Here is a 14,846-nt window from a genome sequence, read left to right as displayed (position 1 = left end):
AGGTGTTCCAGGTAGGTAAGTCAGACTGTTAGAAGGGGGGACATTGAGACTGATACGGATAGCAACGCTGGGCTGTAGAGGAGTGGGAAATGCTGCAGTCAGGGTCGAGTTGAGCAGCGGCTATCCAAGGCCCTCCCAAAACCTTTCTCTCTCGCCTGCCAAATTAGGCAGTCCATTAAAGCACAGACGCTCCCCCCTATGCAACCCCAAGGCAACCAACCTCTCAACTTCTGAACATGTGGGATTAAAGACTCGAGGTGATCAGAGCGAGGTGAATAAGAAGACATGTAGTCATCAAGGTTGGGTGATATCCTCATTATGATTGATGCCGACCTTCTATAATCGTTCTGTATGCACCTTTTCTCCTCCCGGACAGTTGCTATCTTTATGGGCCCTAGTAGACCGATATATACACCAATAGTAGACCGATATATACGCCAATGAAGAATCGTACACGGGCGATCAATTCTAATACCTATGCACACCGAGGTTCTTGTCGAGCGCCAAGTTGCGCCCCGAGGAACCGAACCGTAAACCCTCCCATATCTAGAAACATGCTTGCTTACTCGGACGCCCAACCAACTCCTCCCCCTAAAATTCATGTTGAAAAAGTCAGCCCTTAGGTAGAGTGTGTAGTAGTGGACTGAAAAAGAAAATCGCTAGTGTGCCAGGCTAAGGAGCTCATCGATATATTTCCGCGTATCGATTCCAATGCCCTGGGCCAGTCGACTCGCACCTTCTGTCCATGCACCGCCTGCATCACCAAGCGAGCCGCTTCGGCTCCTACTCGTGCCATGCTCGCCCGCCCGGCGGATCAACACGATCTCCTTGCTCATCGCAGAACCGTGTTTTCTGTGTTTCTCTCTTCGCTCTTGCTGGTCCTGCTGATGCTGGTGCACTGATATGGATCTGGCCGTTTCCGCGTCTGCATCGGTACGAGAATGCTGCTCACTCTCCACTGCCACACTGTCTACTGAGTCCTGGGTCTGAACGGTATCCGTGGAATCTTTAGCCTCGTCGGAAAGAAGAAGGGGTGGTTCATGATCCTCGGCAATTGCGTCCATGGTCATAGAACCCTCCTTCTTAGCCTCGATGCGTGTCCATACAACCCACCAGCCACGGCTGGTCTTACAAGTACGCTCGAGTTCCTTATGACTCTGCCGCGTCGACGAGTATGTGTTCAGAATCTGCATATGCGTGTTGACAGCCTCCACTCGTGACCAGAAAGGCGGCTTCTGCTCGCCGTTTTGGTAACGAGCTATCGCGGCGTGATCTGGGATGCAGGGTATGGTGGAGTGGATGGTCAGCGCTCGCGAATCCCAAACGAGGTCGAATATGTGACTTGGAGTGTTGTTTTCCCCGTCGGGCTTTTCCGGTCGGTACGAGGTCGATACTGCAAGGGGTTTCCGCAATGGGGCCAGCTGGTGATGAAGCGACCTATATAGACTCTCATAGGCCAAAGAGTCGGTCCGGTTCTCAAAGAGGAGCGTGTAGATGAACGGTTTACTCACGTAGACCACGACTCGAACCTTCTTCGACTTGTTGCGGTCCTGGCTATCGAAGTGGGAATCCCGGTCCCTAGAGTCTTTCCCACCAGATTTGGTCAACCTCAATTCGTTCTCACCGCTTCCCAAATCCTGCGTCATCTCATCCTCAGGTTTGTTCAGCATTTCGCTCTCCAGTTCTACCGCCAGAGTTCGGAGGAGTGTGCGGGATTCCCCTCCAGAGTCGTCTGAGTCAGGAGAATCACTGCCGACCTCGTCAACGGCACCTTGTAAACCAATCAGATAATGGCCTGCGGTATCATCCACAGTTTTAGAAGAACGCTGTCTAGGCGCCTCTGGCCGTGGCTCGCTCTCCTTAGCTGCACTGCCGTTTGCCGATGGGGCCGCTGAAGGGGCCTCTGAAGAGGGCTCGGCAGAGTTCTTATTGCTGGAGCCTAGAGACCAATGCGTGCCATATCCCATCTTAAGATAGCTGACGAACTTGTCCATTCCCTTGGCATCGGAGCCTTCAGAGCTGTGAGGAGTCGAAGCTTGCTGCGCGGGAGAGTCTCGGGAGTCTCCCTTGTCGTACAGTTTCAGGACCACTAGATGCGGCCGATTGCGACACAGAGTCCTTATCAATTGTGCTGACCCTAGGACGCGCTCGCTTTGTCCTGTTCCGCGTCGACGTTGGGCTTTCCTTGACACCATAGGCTGCCTCGCCCCAGGTATAGAGATCTTCCATCCAATAGACGATATCTCGTAACGAGTTTTTGGACAAGGCCCCAGTGCCTAGGAAAATAGCACCGTCTTCGGCACCAGGCTCCTCCCCCAACCCAAGCCACTTCAGGGCCTCGGGGCCTTCCGGTTTGGCATCCTTGTTGTGCTCAGTTGTTGTCTCAGACTCGGAGTCTCCAAATTTTGACACAACCAGGTCCAAAAGTCCATCAATTCTTCCAACGAACCCTTCCAGGACTTCACGCTCTCCACTGCCCCTCTCCTCTTCGCCTACACCCACCCCAAGCTCTCCGGAGGCTGCGATCTTGATACCTCCGTATACGGCGCATGCCGGGTTACCATGGAGCATCACGTTCCAAGTAGAGAGATAGATATCCCAGTACCGGCTCAGCATGGCCACGAATTTGGGCCTCCTGGTCCGCACGAACAGCGCGCTCAGAGATGCCGCATGATGCAGTAAGAATATAGAATGAGCGCGGAGCAGATCTTGCATCAGAAGCGCAGCTGGCTTGACCTCTCGGGAGGAGAACTCGACATTCTCAGACCAGTCTTGGCCAGAGTTGCCGAGTCGAGGAGGGAGGGGTATTTTCGTCAGATCGATGGACTATATTCAACCCCCCATTGTCAGTATAATACATCAACGCATTTTCTGTTCCCTTCGAGACTTTCGGCTGTCAGGTACTTGCAGACAGGAGAAGGTAGGATTGGTTGGGCGGTTGGGCAGGATCCAACTCACAGCAAGAATCCACCAGCCTGGTTCCAGCTCGTGCAGTACGACCCGCGACTTCTCCGTCTCGATCGAGTCGAGAGTCTTGCCGCCGGCGAAGCCACGACTGAACTCGACCATGCCCTGGGCCAGCCCGATCTGGCGCAGCCGCTCATTGCGCTCCTCGTGCGACAGGACCTCGGTGGGCCTGCCGTTGCGGGCCGATCGGTTCCGCCTCCGCGGGGCGGAGGGAGGAGCGGCGCTGTGGGCATCTATGGAGGCATAGTAGACAATCTGGTCGTCGATGGTGTCGTCGGTGGCACCCAGGCTTGGGTTGAAAATGGCGAGGAAGCCCAGCTGCGCCGGCACCACGGAGGCCGGTGGGGGCGAGGCTGGCGTGCCCATTGTGGCGGGGCTATAGCTCGGGACAAGAAACCAAAAACAAAACAAAATCAGAATTGTAAGCTTTGTCGCCTTCTGGAGTATTAACCTAGGAGAAACTAGGCTCTGGAAGCCAAGATTAGAAATAAAAGAAGAAGTCCTCAAGAGGTGCCCGAAATCGTAAAAATCGTGGGAACAGAGCCACACTAGAAGTGGCGGCGTTGTACAAGCACTGGATCGCGATCCCTTAAAACCGACCCCACGACTTTTTGAATGCCGGAGCGCGACTGGTAGAGGATCAGCGTTCAATGTAACAGGACGTTGATCAGTATCTGGCCAATTAACAAGAGAAACGAGGGCCAAATGACCTGCGTGGGGAAGATACGTCACAGCATATCCCGTATATGTATAACAGGTCACAAAACCGAAGTTGCGTCTCGACTGAAACAAGAAGGACGAGGGAGGTTGAACTTCTTATTCAGTATAAGTAGGTGGTAGGCATGCAGGCAAGATCTGATATGGCACTACCCCGATAAACGACCACCGTCAGCCAGGTCTGGACCCCTCATCAGACGCATATTAACAATAATAAATGCTAACAATAAGTAAGCACTCATCGCTTGATTGATTGGAACGCGGAGAGTTGCGGCCGGCGGTAGCAACGTCTCGGAGACAGCCCCACGTCCCACATTGCAAGTGCAAGCGGCGGCATTTTTTTTTTGGTGTTGTTCGTGCAGGTAGGTGGTATGCTGGGCCCGAAGCACCGGAAGTCTTCTTCCTAGAGTCTGGTGGGGGCCACCTGGAGATCGGCGCTTGAGTGAGGCATCAAACTTGGGACTGAAGGGATCACGATCTACCATGCCATTCTCACAAGTCCATACATTTAGTAGCCTCCATTGCATGGCCTACTACATCCCGCATTGCTGCAGACAGGCAGCCTCAGTCCGGCCAAAGCGAGATTCTAACGGTCAAGCTGGGTTAGGCGCAAATCCGAGCCAGCGTTGGAATGCCTTCACGGATAGTGCCTCTGACAAGGCTCCGGACTAGCCAGCCCATCTAAGCACCAAAAGCTATACACTTCAAAATACTGCAACGGTCTCATAACACTTGAATGGTATAACAAATGCAGTACCAATACTCGATTTTGTGGCCGGAATTAGATATATAAACGACTAGTAGGAGGCTGTCCGGATTGGTTAATCTGATACCTTGTCCATGTCCAGATCGCCTTCACTATGTGCCCGCTCTATTAACCATAGTTTCGGGAATCCCAATCCCAAATAGGAAACAACCTGAGCACCACGGAAACCGCATTTACCAAATGCATCTAGTAGTTCCCTTAGCAATGAACACACGCGCTAATATTGTATGCCATACAACACGACACCGCTGGACGTTGTCTTGGGCACTTTGCGCTTTGCACATCGTCATCATCATCGTCATCGTCATGGTTCCATGCCAGCAGAGTATTAATAGCAATACAAAATCAATTAGCTGTTGCGTTTGTGCCATGAGGGCAAGACGCCTTGGATAGATAATACAGTTCATCCGTTTGCCCAACGCCCTGTCCAGTTATACCCGGAGAATTTGCTCCAGCTCCCTTGTCTATAACAGCTGGGACCATGTACAAAAATCGATGCGTTTTCATATTTAATACAGCATACTGAGGAGGCCGCCTGTCTCTGGGAGCCTGTTTCAAGCGGATTCCAGGCGGCTGTAGTCGTCTCCTAAGAGCTCACTGAGAATCGTGGCACGCGCGGCTTGGTCGCTGTGGGGCGGTCCATCCCAAGCTAGCCTCCTATCTGTAGGATACCATGATAGTGGAGCCGGCGTCCTTCAGTGTCCTCGTCTACTTTTCGCAGCTATCCAATTGAGGGAAGTTTTGTGGCCCTCTGCCAAATTTCACGCTGAATCATCCGTTCCATGTAGATGCATTTAAAGCAGTTAACTCCGACACCATTTGTCATAATTGTTTCCGAATATGAACAGGGAGGACTATATGTCCAAATCAGACGTGGTATAGTGGTTCATCAAGCGTCGCACGCCTCGCCTAGTGTTCGTAGCCAGCGCCTCGTTGCCATGGGCTATATCAATAATTAGTAATAGAACACCATCACTATCTCGGGCATCAACTCACCTAGCGGTCTGCTGCGGTCGGAACCCAGCTGGGCTAGCGTTGTTTTGCTGTCGGAACTGCTGGCCAAACGGACTCGGCGCTCGAGAGTCGCCATTGGGGGCTGCTGGGAACAGCGGGACGGATGGGTCCACAGGTGACCTCGGAGGGCCCTGGTGGTGACCGTTGCCTCCCAAGGGCGTCGAGTTCGACATGGGTCGAGCGCCCATCATTGACGAGTCGGTCCGGCGGCGCATCGAGTCGGAGGTAATAGACTCGTTGTCGTCGTCCAAGTCAAGACCAGGCTTGAAACCGGCCTTGTCACCACGGGCAGTCGCACCGAGGGCTTCCAATTCGGTGGTTCCAGTGAGCTGGCTTTGCGACTTCATGAAGGAGGCTCGGTCGTCAGCCATGAATTGGTAACGGGTGTCGGGGTTGTTGCGGACGAAGACGATAATGGTCGTGGCAATAACAACCAGAAGAAGAACAAGGGCGAAAATGGCGTTGAAGAAGAATAGAATGAGGCCGATGACACCGTTGACCAGGGGTGGCTGGTTGAAAACATCCGAGAAGATCAAAAGGAAAATGGCGTTGATGAAGTTAATAACACAAATGGCGATGTTGAAAGAGTTGGTGCTCTTGTCCATCCATGGTCGCAGGACACTGGCTCCGATCAGGGCAATGGCCTCGATAAGGAGGAAACCAACAGCCTGGGCAGTTCCACTACCCTGGGCAAAAGCGATGAACATGCTCTTGACCAGGGTGTAGGCCACAACGGGAATGATGAAGTAGTAAGCAGAAGCCCGGAACTGAATATACAGGAAACCCCACTTGTTCAAGGCCTGAGGATCCGAGAACAGGATGTAAGCAGGGTTGCGGTGCATGGCGACAGAGCGGCGAGCGATACGAATCACCTTGGAAGCAGCCCAGCCCAGAGTTGCGGTCATACCGAAGAAGAAGAACACGGCCAGGACAACCTCGGCAGGCGAGTCAACCTGCGTAAACTCCCAGAGGCAGAGAATGCTCATCTGGGGGTAGCCAATGAGCGTGAGGCGGAACAAGATGCCCTTCAAGACCGTAAGCCAACCGTTGCGGAACTCCAAGAAAGTGTCGCCCTTAATCCATTTCTGCTTCGCAGCCAACTCGCACCAGCCCTTGAACGCGGCTACAGACAGTGCGGTGATGAGGACGAACAGGCAGAAGAAGGTCAGTCCAGTCATGAACAGGTTTGTCGTCTCGATGCCGGCCTTGAAAGCCACACGCTGGATTCCGTAGACGATGTAGCTGCCAGATCCTGTCTGAACGTTGGCGCGCCTCATGAGGGCGGTAGCCTTGGGCATCATAGAAGCCGTCCGACGGAAGACGTTCATGGCAGTCTCAGGAAGGCCGCGCTTTTCGACTTGAACAGACACGGTGGTCAATGAGTCGAAGATAGTAGAGGGGTTTCCCCCAGTAGCACGCTGATACCATGTGAAGATGTCCTGCATAAATCCAACTTTGATAATGCCCATCGACCATTGGAAGTCTTAAGTCCATGCCTGCACAACAGGAGGTAAATGAACAGCAGTGAGACCGAGCATGGCTTGAGCTTGGAAGAATCCGAAGAGCGACAACGCACCAGATGCGATGTGAGCGGCAGCGTTCGAGTGGCCCAGACCATTGATGACAGCCGATGAGACAAGGGCCAATCCAGCAATAACGGCCAAGATCCATTTGACCCCAACCAAATCGACCGTCTTTCCGTTGGAAACGTCGGCCTCCACGCAAGCAACACTCGGCCCCTTGTCCGTCTTTCCATCGGTCATGTTCAAGAAGACACGAACCGTGGCGTCCAAATCGGGGAAGTTGTAGGCAATACTAGGAACTTGCTTGATAGCGGCCGCGTCAACAGGGATATTGAATTTCAAGGGGATTTTTCCAGCAGTCATAGGACAGAGACCGGCAAGTTTGGTGTCGCAAGGGTTGATAGTTTTTCGCATGATTTCGTATCCGTACGCGGAAATAGCGAAGTCGAATACCACATGACCTTCTACTGATGATGTCGCAACAATATTGACCGAAGCGGAGTTGTTGTTCGGGGTGAAAACGACGTGGAACAGACTGGCCGTGAAACTCGAATCCTCCTGGCATGAGTTGAGAGAGTTGGATGTAAGCATAGGCTCAGCAGTGGCGGTACCGGGAAGGACCGACGCCAGTGCTGTTAGAAGGGCCAGCGGCCGCAAGGAAGAGAACCTCATGTTGAGTGATGTCGTGTAAAAAGTGGTGGGTTGATTAGAGAATGTACAATATCCGGTAGTGTAGATAGAAGGCCTTTGTTGGCTGTGTACAAAGCGGCCCGAAACACGTCCACCGCGTGCTCCTATATTTCTCTTCCTCCTTTGAGAAACAGATGGTTCGGGCGGCGGCCAAAGATGTTATTTGCCTTTCAGTCCGAGGAGGTTTTGGTATAGAGGGGTCCTATCCGATACAGAAGTAGACGGCCCGGATATGCAAGTAAAGAGCAGAAGAATTCTGTGTAGTAGCGAGAGTAGTTGGCGACTGAGTGGGTAGATATTATCCGTCGTCGTTCGGATGTTGTTGATGTGGTGATGTTTGTTGTTGATTCGATATGATCGATCGTCCGGTCGTCCAGTCCGAGTCCGCGACCCTTCCTATCAACTCTAAATGAGCGCAATGGTGGCAACGTCACCAAAAGAGTACTAAAAGGGGGCCTGAGGCCTATTAAGAACGGAAGAAGGCGAGCAGGAGGGAATCTGCTCTAGACTCGAGCGATGTCGATATCAACCCGTTTCACGGAAATGGGCGATTTGGAGTCTGACGGGGGAAAGATGAGGGTTGATGAATGGGTGAATAGTGGGGGAAGGGAGGAAGAGGAAAGAAAAAGAGACTGGACGGGTCGTCTTGGGGATTGTAGCGTGGTGTTGACAGAACAGGAGACAATAGGGAATGGGAAGGGGGACTTCAATCACTAGAAAGCAGGAGGGTTTAGCTTGGCTGGAAACTGGGATGCCCAGTCTGGCCTAGCACTCGTTTGGGTAAGGACCGGTACAAGATAATTGCCAAGCCCAGACATGCGGGTGGGTATGCACCACGAGGATACGGGGGTGGTCAGGGGGGCTGGCTGGACGCGCTGTCAGTGGACGAGGGACAATAGCACAAATCAAAACGGGACGCCCGGGGACGTGAAGGGAATGCAGTGTGAGGTTGACCAAATTACGCACTCCCACCATGGCGTGGTCCATGTACCTTGTGCCGCATCCCCTGAATGAACTTGTCATGCAGTTCAACATTGGGTACCTGTATTTACACGCAAACTTTGGTGAGGGCATCGCCCGCATTCGAAGTAGCTTTTGCTACCAATCCATCACCCAAGGGCTGATAGCCGACTTCAAGGTACGAAGGAATCCTGATGCATCAAGTCGCGCGCGTCCCCTCCTGAACTAGAAGCTTGGCTTTCGAGTGCCGCAACATGAAGTATTCTAGACGTATCGGCTACCACTCCATATCAATTGATTGATTTGATCCAATCGCCAACTGGTTGGTCCTGCCTCATGGAAATGATACGGTACGATGGGATTCAATGTGCTGATAGCATTCAAGAGTGCGGTTTGTGGCGGCCCACACAAAGATAACTTCTTCTGCATTCATCATTATGACAAGAGTAGCAAGGAATGCATTTTGGCTTCTGGCCGAATTAAACCTTGCTCGACGAGAGGCAGCGGTCCGCCGGTTTACTTCCATGGCAATGGGCACACACAGGCTGGTGGCTGACTTCTGGGCTGACTACCAATTGTATACACTGCTTATTCAGGTATGGACACGCAGATCATGAAGATTCAGCCATCTAGGAAACAACTGTTTTAAAAAAATAAAAAATAAAAAAACATGTAATCGGAACCCGCGATGACGGCATGCGCAAACACCAATGTGCATCACCATCTCAACTTCTGGGACAAATATGTAAGGCTGGGGTGACATAAGGGGGATATGCTCACGTTACGAATCCAGGGCCCATCTGATGTTCTGCAGAACCTCTCTTTCGGGCTTTAGTGCGCTGTAGCTGGCCGACGATCAAATTTGCGCTTCCGTCAGTCGGGCTCGCACTGCGCAGTCTCTATCCCGAAAAACAGGTTCAGATTAGTGGCTGTTGTTGTTGCTGTTATTCTTCCTTGCAACCAACTTCAATCGTCATTATCCTGTGTTATGAGACTTCGTGAGACCCGGTATGCCCGGCAATCGTGCAGCGCCAGCGAGAGTGCTGCTGCACAAGTCTGGACTCATTTTTCGTCTTCAATTCGATTCGGCTCTCACAGCATGACAACGTTTCGCAATACTTCGACCTTGACCCCTGCGACAATGCGTGTTTTGGCCGCCGTACCAAGCTAGCAAGCAGATCACTGGGGTGTGTAGCCCGTAGCCGGGGGGTTCATCAACCGGCCATCCCACCATCTTTTTCATCTATCAATCCCTCTAAAAAAACATTCGTAAGACCGGATGGGCTTTGCACTGCCACCCCTTCGATCGCCCTGAACTGCGCCCGCCCCAGTCGGTTTGACCCATCCCAGGGAAATTGGCCAGCGACTCGGCCGCCGGAATGAATCCTTCTAGTCTTGCACATCGTCGCCCCCATTCTTGCGTGTTAAAACACTGCAAATCACTAATATCACGAGCTGACGAATCTCATCTCATCTCTCGTGATGTGATTGACCTCAATCAACTGTTCCGAGATCTTCTCACCTCGCCGTCTCTGACCCAGCCGTATAGCCGACATCAGCATCGGCAAGGACGCATAGGCGCGGTCAACACAGCCCGACGCCCGTTGACGCCAATAGTTCGACTTATGTACGGTATAGTGCGCAAAGCTAATCACAAGCCTGCTGGCAGCTCTTGTTTTGCCGCCAGCTTGGAACTCTATTCCAAGGTTGAGGCTCGGCGCGCGCTGGGTCATGCTTGGCCGGCCTGGAAACTATCGTACAGAGCTCCCTTCGCCGGTATCCCTCTCAGCATGATCCCGCAAGACGTCCTATTGAAATTTGCTTGGCCATCCATCCAACCCGCGCCTGCCATATTTCCTTCCTATTGGCTTGGTCATTCCACAGAGGTCTGACAAGCAGGCAAGTTCTAACACATGAACACATGTAGGATCATACTTATCGCCATTGACAACATTGTAAGTGCCAAGAGACCAAGGGATCAAGGGACCATTTCTTCGAGGCCTCGTAAGCTTGCTGGAGACTGCATCGCACTACCTAATCTGGCGGGGAAGGGGGGGTGCTCCACGAGAGTTGAGTGGCAGTGGTGTAGAAAATGTTGCCGGGTTCCGCGAAACACTTGCCCACTTCTTTCTTCAACACTGGATCTTCGCGGTCTGGAAGGGATTTTCTGTTTCGTCGACACACAGATGTTTGATACGAGACTCACAGATTACCTGCGTGCCTCTGACAGATTCGTAGATCTCATCAGAAAGCCACGGCCTCGGCTTCGTTCTACCCACTTTCTCCCGTGTATCAGCTGGAGGCTAGTTGCAACGTTATTCCCGTTTTCTGGTCGGCATCCAGACTTCAGACTCCGGGCTGTCTTCTACCCGAGTCAGCCACCCCTACAGATAATATATGTACAGCCCTAATGCGTAGGGAATATTTCTAATTATATAGCTCTGGTCGAGAACCGAATATATTATGATTTCTTGGCCCCGGATTGACACGTTCAATAATTCAATAGGCTTCTACCATTTTACTGTGCTAGGTATGAATGTCAATAACGAACGGTTCAGGCGGCTATAAATAAGTACCGTTTACAACGTTCCACTGGTAGAGGTGTAGAGGTCGAGGTACGGAGTAGATGACTGATGATTGATTATGTAATCTTAAATTCCAATAGACTAAATACAGTCTCCTCTATCCTACCATATTTCTATAGTCGTCAACCATCGTCGGCGACAACTACATCTTATATTAATCAGACTTTCTGAGCCTGAAGAACCACGTTCAGACTCTCGCACCGATGCACTGTCACTTAGTATGATTGGACAGCGGCGGGGGGGCCAGATTGGACCCTTACTACGAGTACTTGAAATCTACCTACCTATCAGTTATTTCCACTCAGAATGGATGTTATCAGAGCCTATCACAGGATAGGCCCCTCATGTCTCTGTACACATCCATCTAAAATACGTCCAACCCTAATCCAGGTACACATTGTCCCCTACAGTCTGGTAACATCCACACACCACATCACCCCATGATGGAACGGAAGCCTCGTCGAATTTCAGTGGATAATTGAATGAAGGACGCGGGGCAATATGCAGGATGCAGGAGGATTGTTGGTCGGTGTTCCCCTTAGGCGCCAGGCAGTTGTACATGCTCCCCTGCCCATTTAACAAGTGCGACCTATCACCACGTTGTCCTCCTCCATCCATAGAAACCGAGATTGGGGATGATATGATGCTTTTCTGAAGCGGATTTAAGTCCGTCGTGGCCCATGTACCAAATATCTGCATGCGGTTGCTTTCAGAATTCCAAAGTTACGACTCGGCCAGAATTCACAAGCAGTTCGATGATTGCATACAGGAAGTACTTGGTTTATATTAGGCAGTTTCTTCCTCTAAACCTGTAATTGTACACAACAACTATGTAAAGGTTCCGGGGTATATATAGCATGTGCTTCATATGCATTCGTAATACATCAATGGTGTTTTGCCATCATCCGTTGCTTATCTCCTTCTTCCTCCTCATTTTCTGTCCATATATCTATGTATCTATCTGTTCACAAGCAAGTGGCTTTCGGTGTGTTAGAAGAGCTGCCACTCCCGATCCCAGGGCTTGTTGCCCCTGGTATAATCGATGCCGTGCTTATAGCTGCTCGTCAGCTCCTCCTCGTCGACGCCGCAATGTGTCTGCCCGTCGCGGCCCTCGAACCAGCCCAGGCCGTACGTCTTGCCGAGACTCTCGAGCTTCCGCGCCATCTCGGCGTTGGTAAGCTTGGCCGTCCCCACGAAGTCGTACAGCATCTTGCTCTGATGCATAAAAGCCAGCACGCTCGAGATGGTGTTGGGCTGGCGCGGCAGGAACGGATGACGCCGCCGCACAAACACAATGGTGGCCACGACGAACATGTAGAGCAGGATGAAGCACGTGAGCGTCAGTGAAACAGTGAACGACACAACCGTCTCCTGGCCAGAATTGATCGCATTTCCCGTGCGAGGTGAGTGCCCCGAATCGCCACCGTCACGGTTCTTTCCGGCCTGGTCAAGGAAGTCTCTCCCGGACACGGTCGCTAGACTGGTTACGAAGATCGTAAGAGTCTCGGCAAGAACGGTACCAAAGCCGACGAGAAAGACCATCCAGTGTCTGTTGAGAAGAGCTCGCAACGCCACCCAGGCGAAGGGCATGGCGGTGTAGTCGAGCGCCAGAGTCTTCGCCGGAGCGTGCCTCTTGGAAAGTATATAATAAGGTTCCATCATCCGAATACTAGTCTCGAGAGAGCCCCATGCTAGTTTTATAGTGACTGCGAGGGCTGTAACAACCCAGGGAGCTTTGTCCGTAAGCTCATTTGCATCAGTAAACAAGACAATTGGGACGAAAGCTAGGAAGAGCAATATGCCAATGATAAACGGCACGCCGCCCTCCGCCCGAAGCATGAGCGGATGAGGGTTCTCAGACACGTCGATTTCTCTGTGCTTCTCACTACCCTCGGTTGTCTTTGGCGAGGAGTCATCCGGCGCCAGAGAGGAGTTGCGGAGAACATAACGATGATTCTTGAGTTTGTGATGAATATCCTTGGGCTTTGCAACATCCATATCCTTGAAATCCATCATAACGTGACTAACCACTGCCATAGAGGCCAGCCCGGCAATGCCTTTCACATCAGCTAGGAGCCCAGACCTCCTGCTGTGTAGTTGGTAAAATAAGACGCAGCCAAGGGCTGCTATAATCACAAATGTACTGGTAAGGAGTCGGGATAACACCGCGCTCATGATAATAGTTTTCTCCTTTAGAGGAAATTCCAGGCGAGTGGTTCTGTCTGGAATCATGATGATTGATGCAGCCCCTAGTGTAGGAACAAGGGAGACGGCCAGCAGCGTTGCGATAGACGAGACTGCGACGGCATAATGTTTGCGCTGGAAGGCGCGGAATGGCCGGGAAAACCCGAAAATGGTGATGTAGTCGACATTGACCGATTCGGCAGCAAGCGCCCCGCCGTCCTTGGACATCTGATAGAACGCTTCTAGGCGCTGGACTTCCACATCCGTGATCTGCCATAACACACCATATGTAACTGTTACCAGAGTCGGCACAAACCTCAGGACGAAGTAATCAAAAGGGTTGATATCTTCAGGTGTGGTAAATCTCATCAAAGGCTCCCGAGTCGATGATTGATAAATTAGTTGCACACCAACGGCGAGCAGGAGGGACAGTAAGATCAAGGCCAGTAGATATGGCCACCGCATCGAGAAAGGTTTCCAATTCGGCTGTGGATAGAATATTTCGGTATTTTTGTTCGATTTCGGAAAAGTGGTTTGTCGCATACGGTTGGGATCGACACCTAAAGGAGTTGGGCCGACCATATTACTCAAGTCTACGCCGGACTGCTCGTCTGCTGGCTCTTCGATGATAACTTCTATAACGGCACCGGTCTTGTTGGCCTCAATTTGCCCCAGACCTTTGATGGCCTCTTTCCTAGTTGTTGCTTTCCGCTTCAGCGTGAGGGAGCGTGAAAAGCTTCGCTTCACCGTAGGGCTGGTCGCTAACAACATGTCGCTTTTGATTTGTGTTTTCGGGACATCGCCAGCCCCTATGCCTCCCGTCAAACGCCCACTGGCCTCTTGCTTTTGTAGCAGTTTCTGGAACTCCTCGTCCTGGGCTCCCGTAGGTCCTGAGAAGGAGGTCACATCATAAAGGGACCCGTAATCTTCCTCACTTCCCACCGGCTGACTCTCAGAAGCAGCGATGGGGGCTGCAGCTTTCAGTAAGGACATATCATAGCTCTCATCTTCAATGAGGGTATCCTGAGATCTTGCGCGAAGGCTTTTGCGTCGGGCATGCCGTGGTGGGCTATCGTCGGCTCTGTCTAAGGGCTGATATCCTGCCGGACTTCTAAGGGGAGTCGACCATATACTGCCAGAATGCGAGGGAATGCCCAGCGTTGACGACTCATAATGCGACTGCATAGAAACCAGAGAGTCCCGTCCCTTGATGCGCGATGGCGAATGTTCATCGTAAGGGCTCTCTGATATCTCAGAGACCTTATGCGATAAGCCTTGAGGAGTCCGCGCCATGGTCGATTCTGAATGCCAGGGGTCATCTTGTTGCGCCATGGTTTTTGTAGTGCCTATGGTGGGATGTCAAACACTAAGCGACAAATGGTTGGAGATATGCTGGCGAAATGAGCGAGTGGGGTGTAATGAATGGACGCCTGAGTATAG

The 14,846-nt window shown here is 51.9% G+C and overlaps 4 protein-coding genes across 4 annotated transcripts; 1 reads left to right on the top strand and 3 right to left on the bottom strand.

The window, feature by feature from the left end:
• Positions 1 to 659: 659 nt before the first annotated feature.
• On the bottom strand, positions 660 to 3,333 carry PG994_006167 (uncharacterized protein; the record flags this gene model as incomplete). Its single annotated transcript, XM_066857576.1, is given in 3 exon segments — positions 660 to 2,066; positions 2,077 to 2,826; positions 2,959 to 3,333. The coding sequence occupies 3 exon segments, from the start codon at positions 3,331 to 3,333 to the stop codon at positions 660 to 662; spliced, it is 2,532 nt and encodes an 843-aa protein (XP_066716845.1).
• A 2,026-nt stretch (positions 3,334 to 5,359) lies between these two features.
• PG994_006166 (uncharacterized protein) lies at positions 5,360 to 7,659 on the bottom strand (the record flags this gene model as incomplete). Its single annotated transcript, XM_066857575.1, has 3 exons — positions 5,360 to 5,393; positions 5,447 to 6,947; positions 7,041 to 7,659. The coding sequence occupies 3 exons, from the start codon at positions 7,657 to 7,659 to the stop codon at positions 5,360 to 5,362; spliced, it is 2,154 nt and encodes a 717-aa protein (XP_066716844.1).
• A 991-nt stretch (positions 7,660 to 8,650) lies between these two features.
• PG994_006165 (uncharacterized protein) lies at positions 8,651 to 8,866 on the top strand (the record flags this gene model as incomplete). The annotated part of the gene is made up of 1 exon (XM_066857574.1): positions 8,651 to 8,866. One exon carries the CDS (start codon positions 8,651 to 8,653, stop codon positions 8,864 to 8,866), a length of 216 nt encoding a protein of 71 aa, XP_066716843.1.
• Positions 8,867 to 12,212: 3,346 nt separating this feature from the next.
• PG994_006164 (uncharacterized protein) lies at positions 12,213 to 14,738 on the bottom strand (the record flags this gene model as incomplete). Its single annotated transcript, XM_066857573.1, has 1 exon — positions 12,213 to 14,738. The coding sequence occupies one exon, from the start codon at positions 14,736 to 14,738 to the stop codon at positions 12,213 to 12,215; it is 2,526 nt and encodes an 841-aa protein (XP_066716842.1).
• Between the last annotated feature and the right edge of the window lie 108 nt (positions 14,739 to 14,846).

This window comes from Apiospora phragmitis (genome assembly GCF_038363925.1).
Source record: "Apiospora phragmitis strain CBS 135458 chromosome Unknown utg000006l:1.0-5683423.0:1.0-5690449.0, whole genome shotgun sequence".
In the NCBI taxonomy this organism is placed as follows: Eukaryota; Fungi; Ascomycota; class Sordariomycetes; order Amphisphaeriales; family Apiosporaceae; genus Apiospora; species Apiospora phragmitis.
Note: the sequence above shows the minus strand (reverse complement) of the source record. Positions and strands in the feature narration are given on the sequence as shown.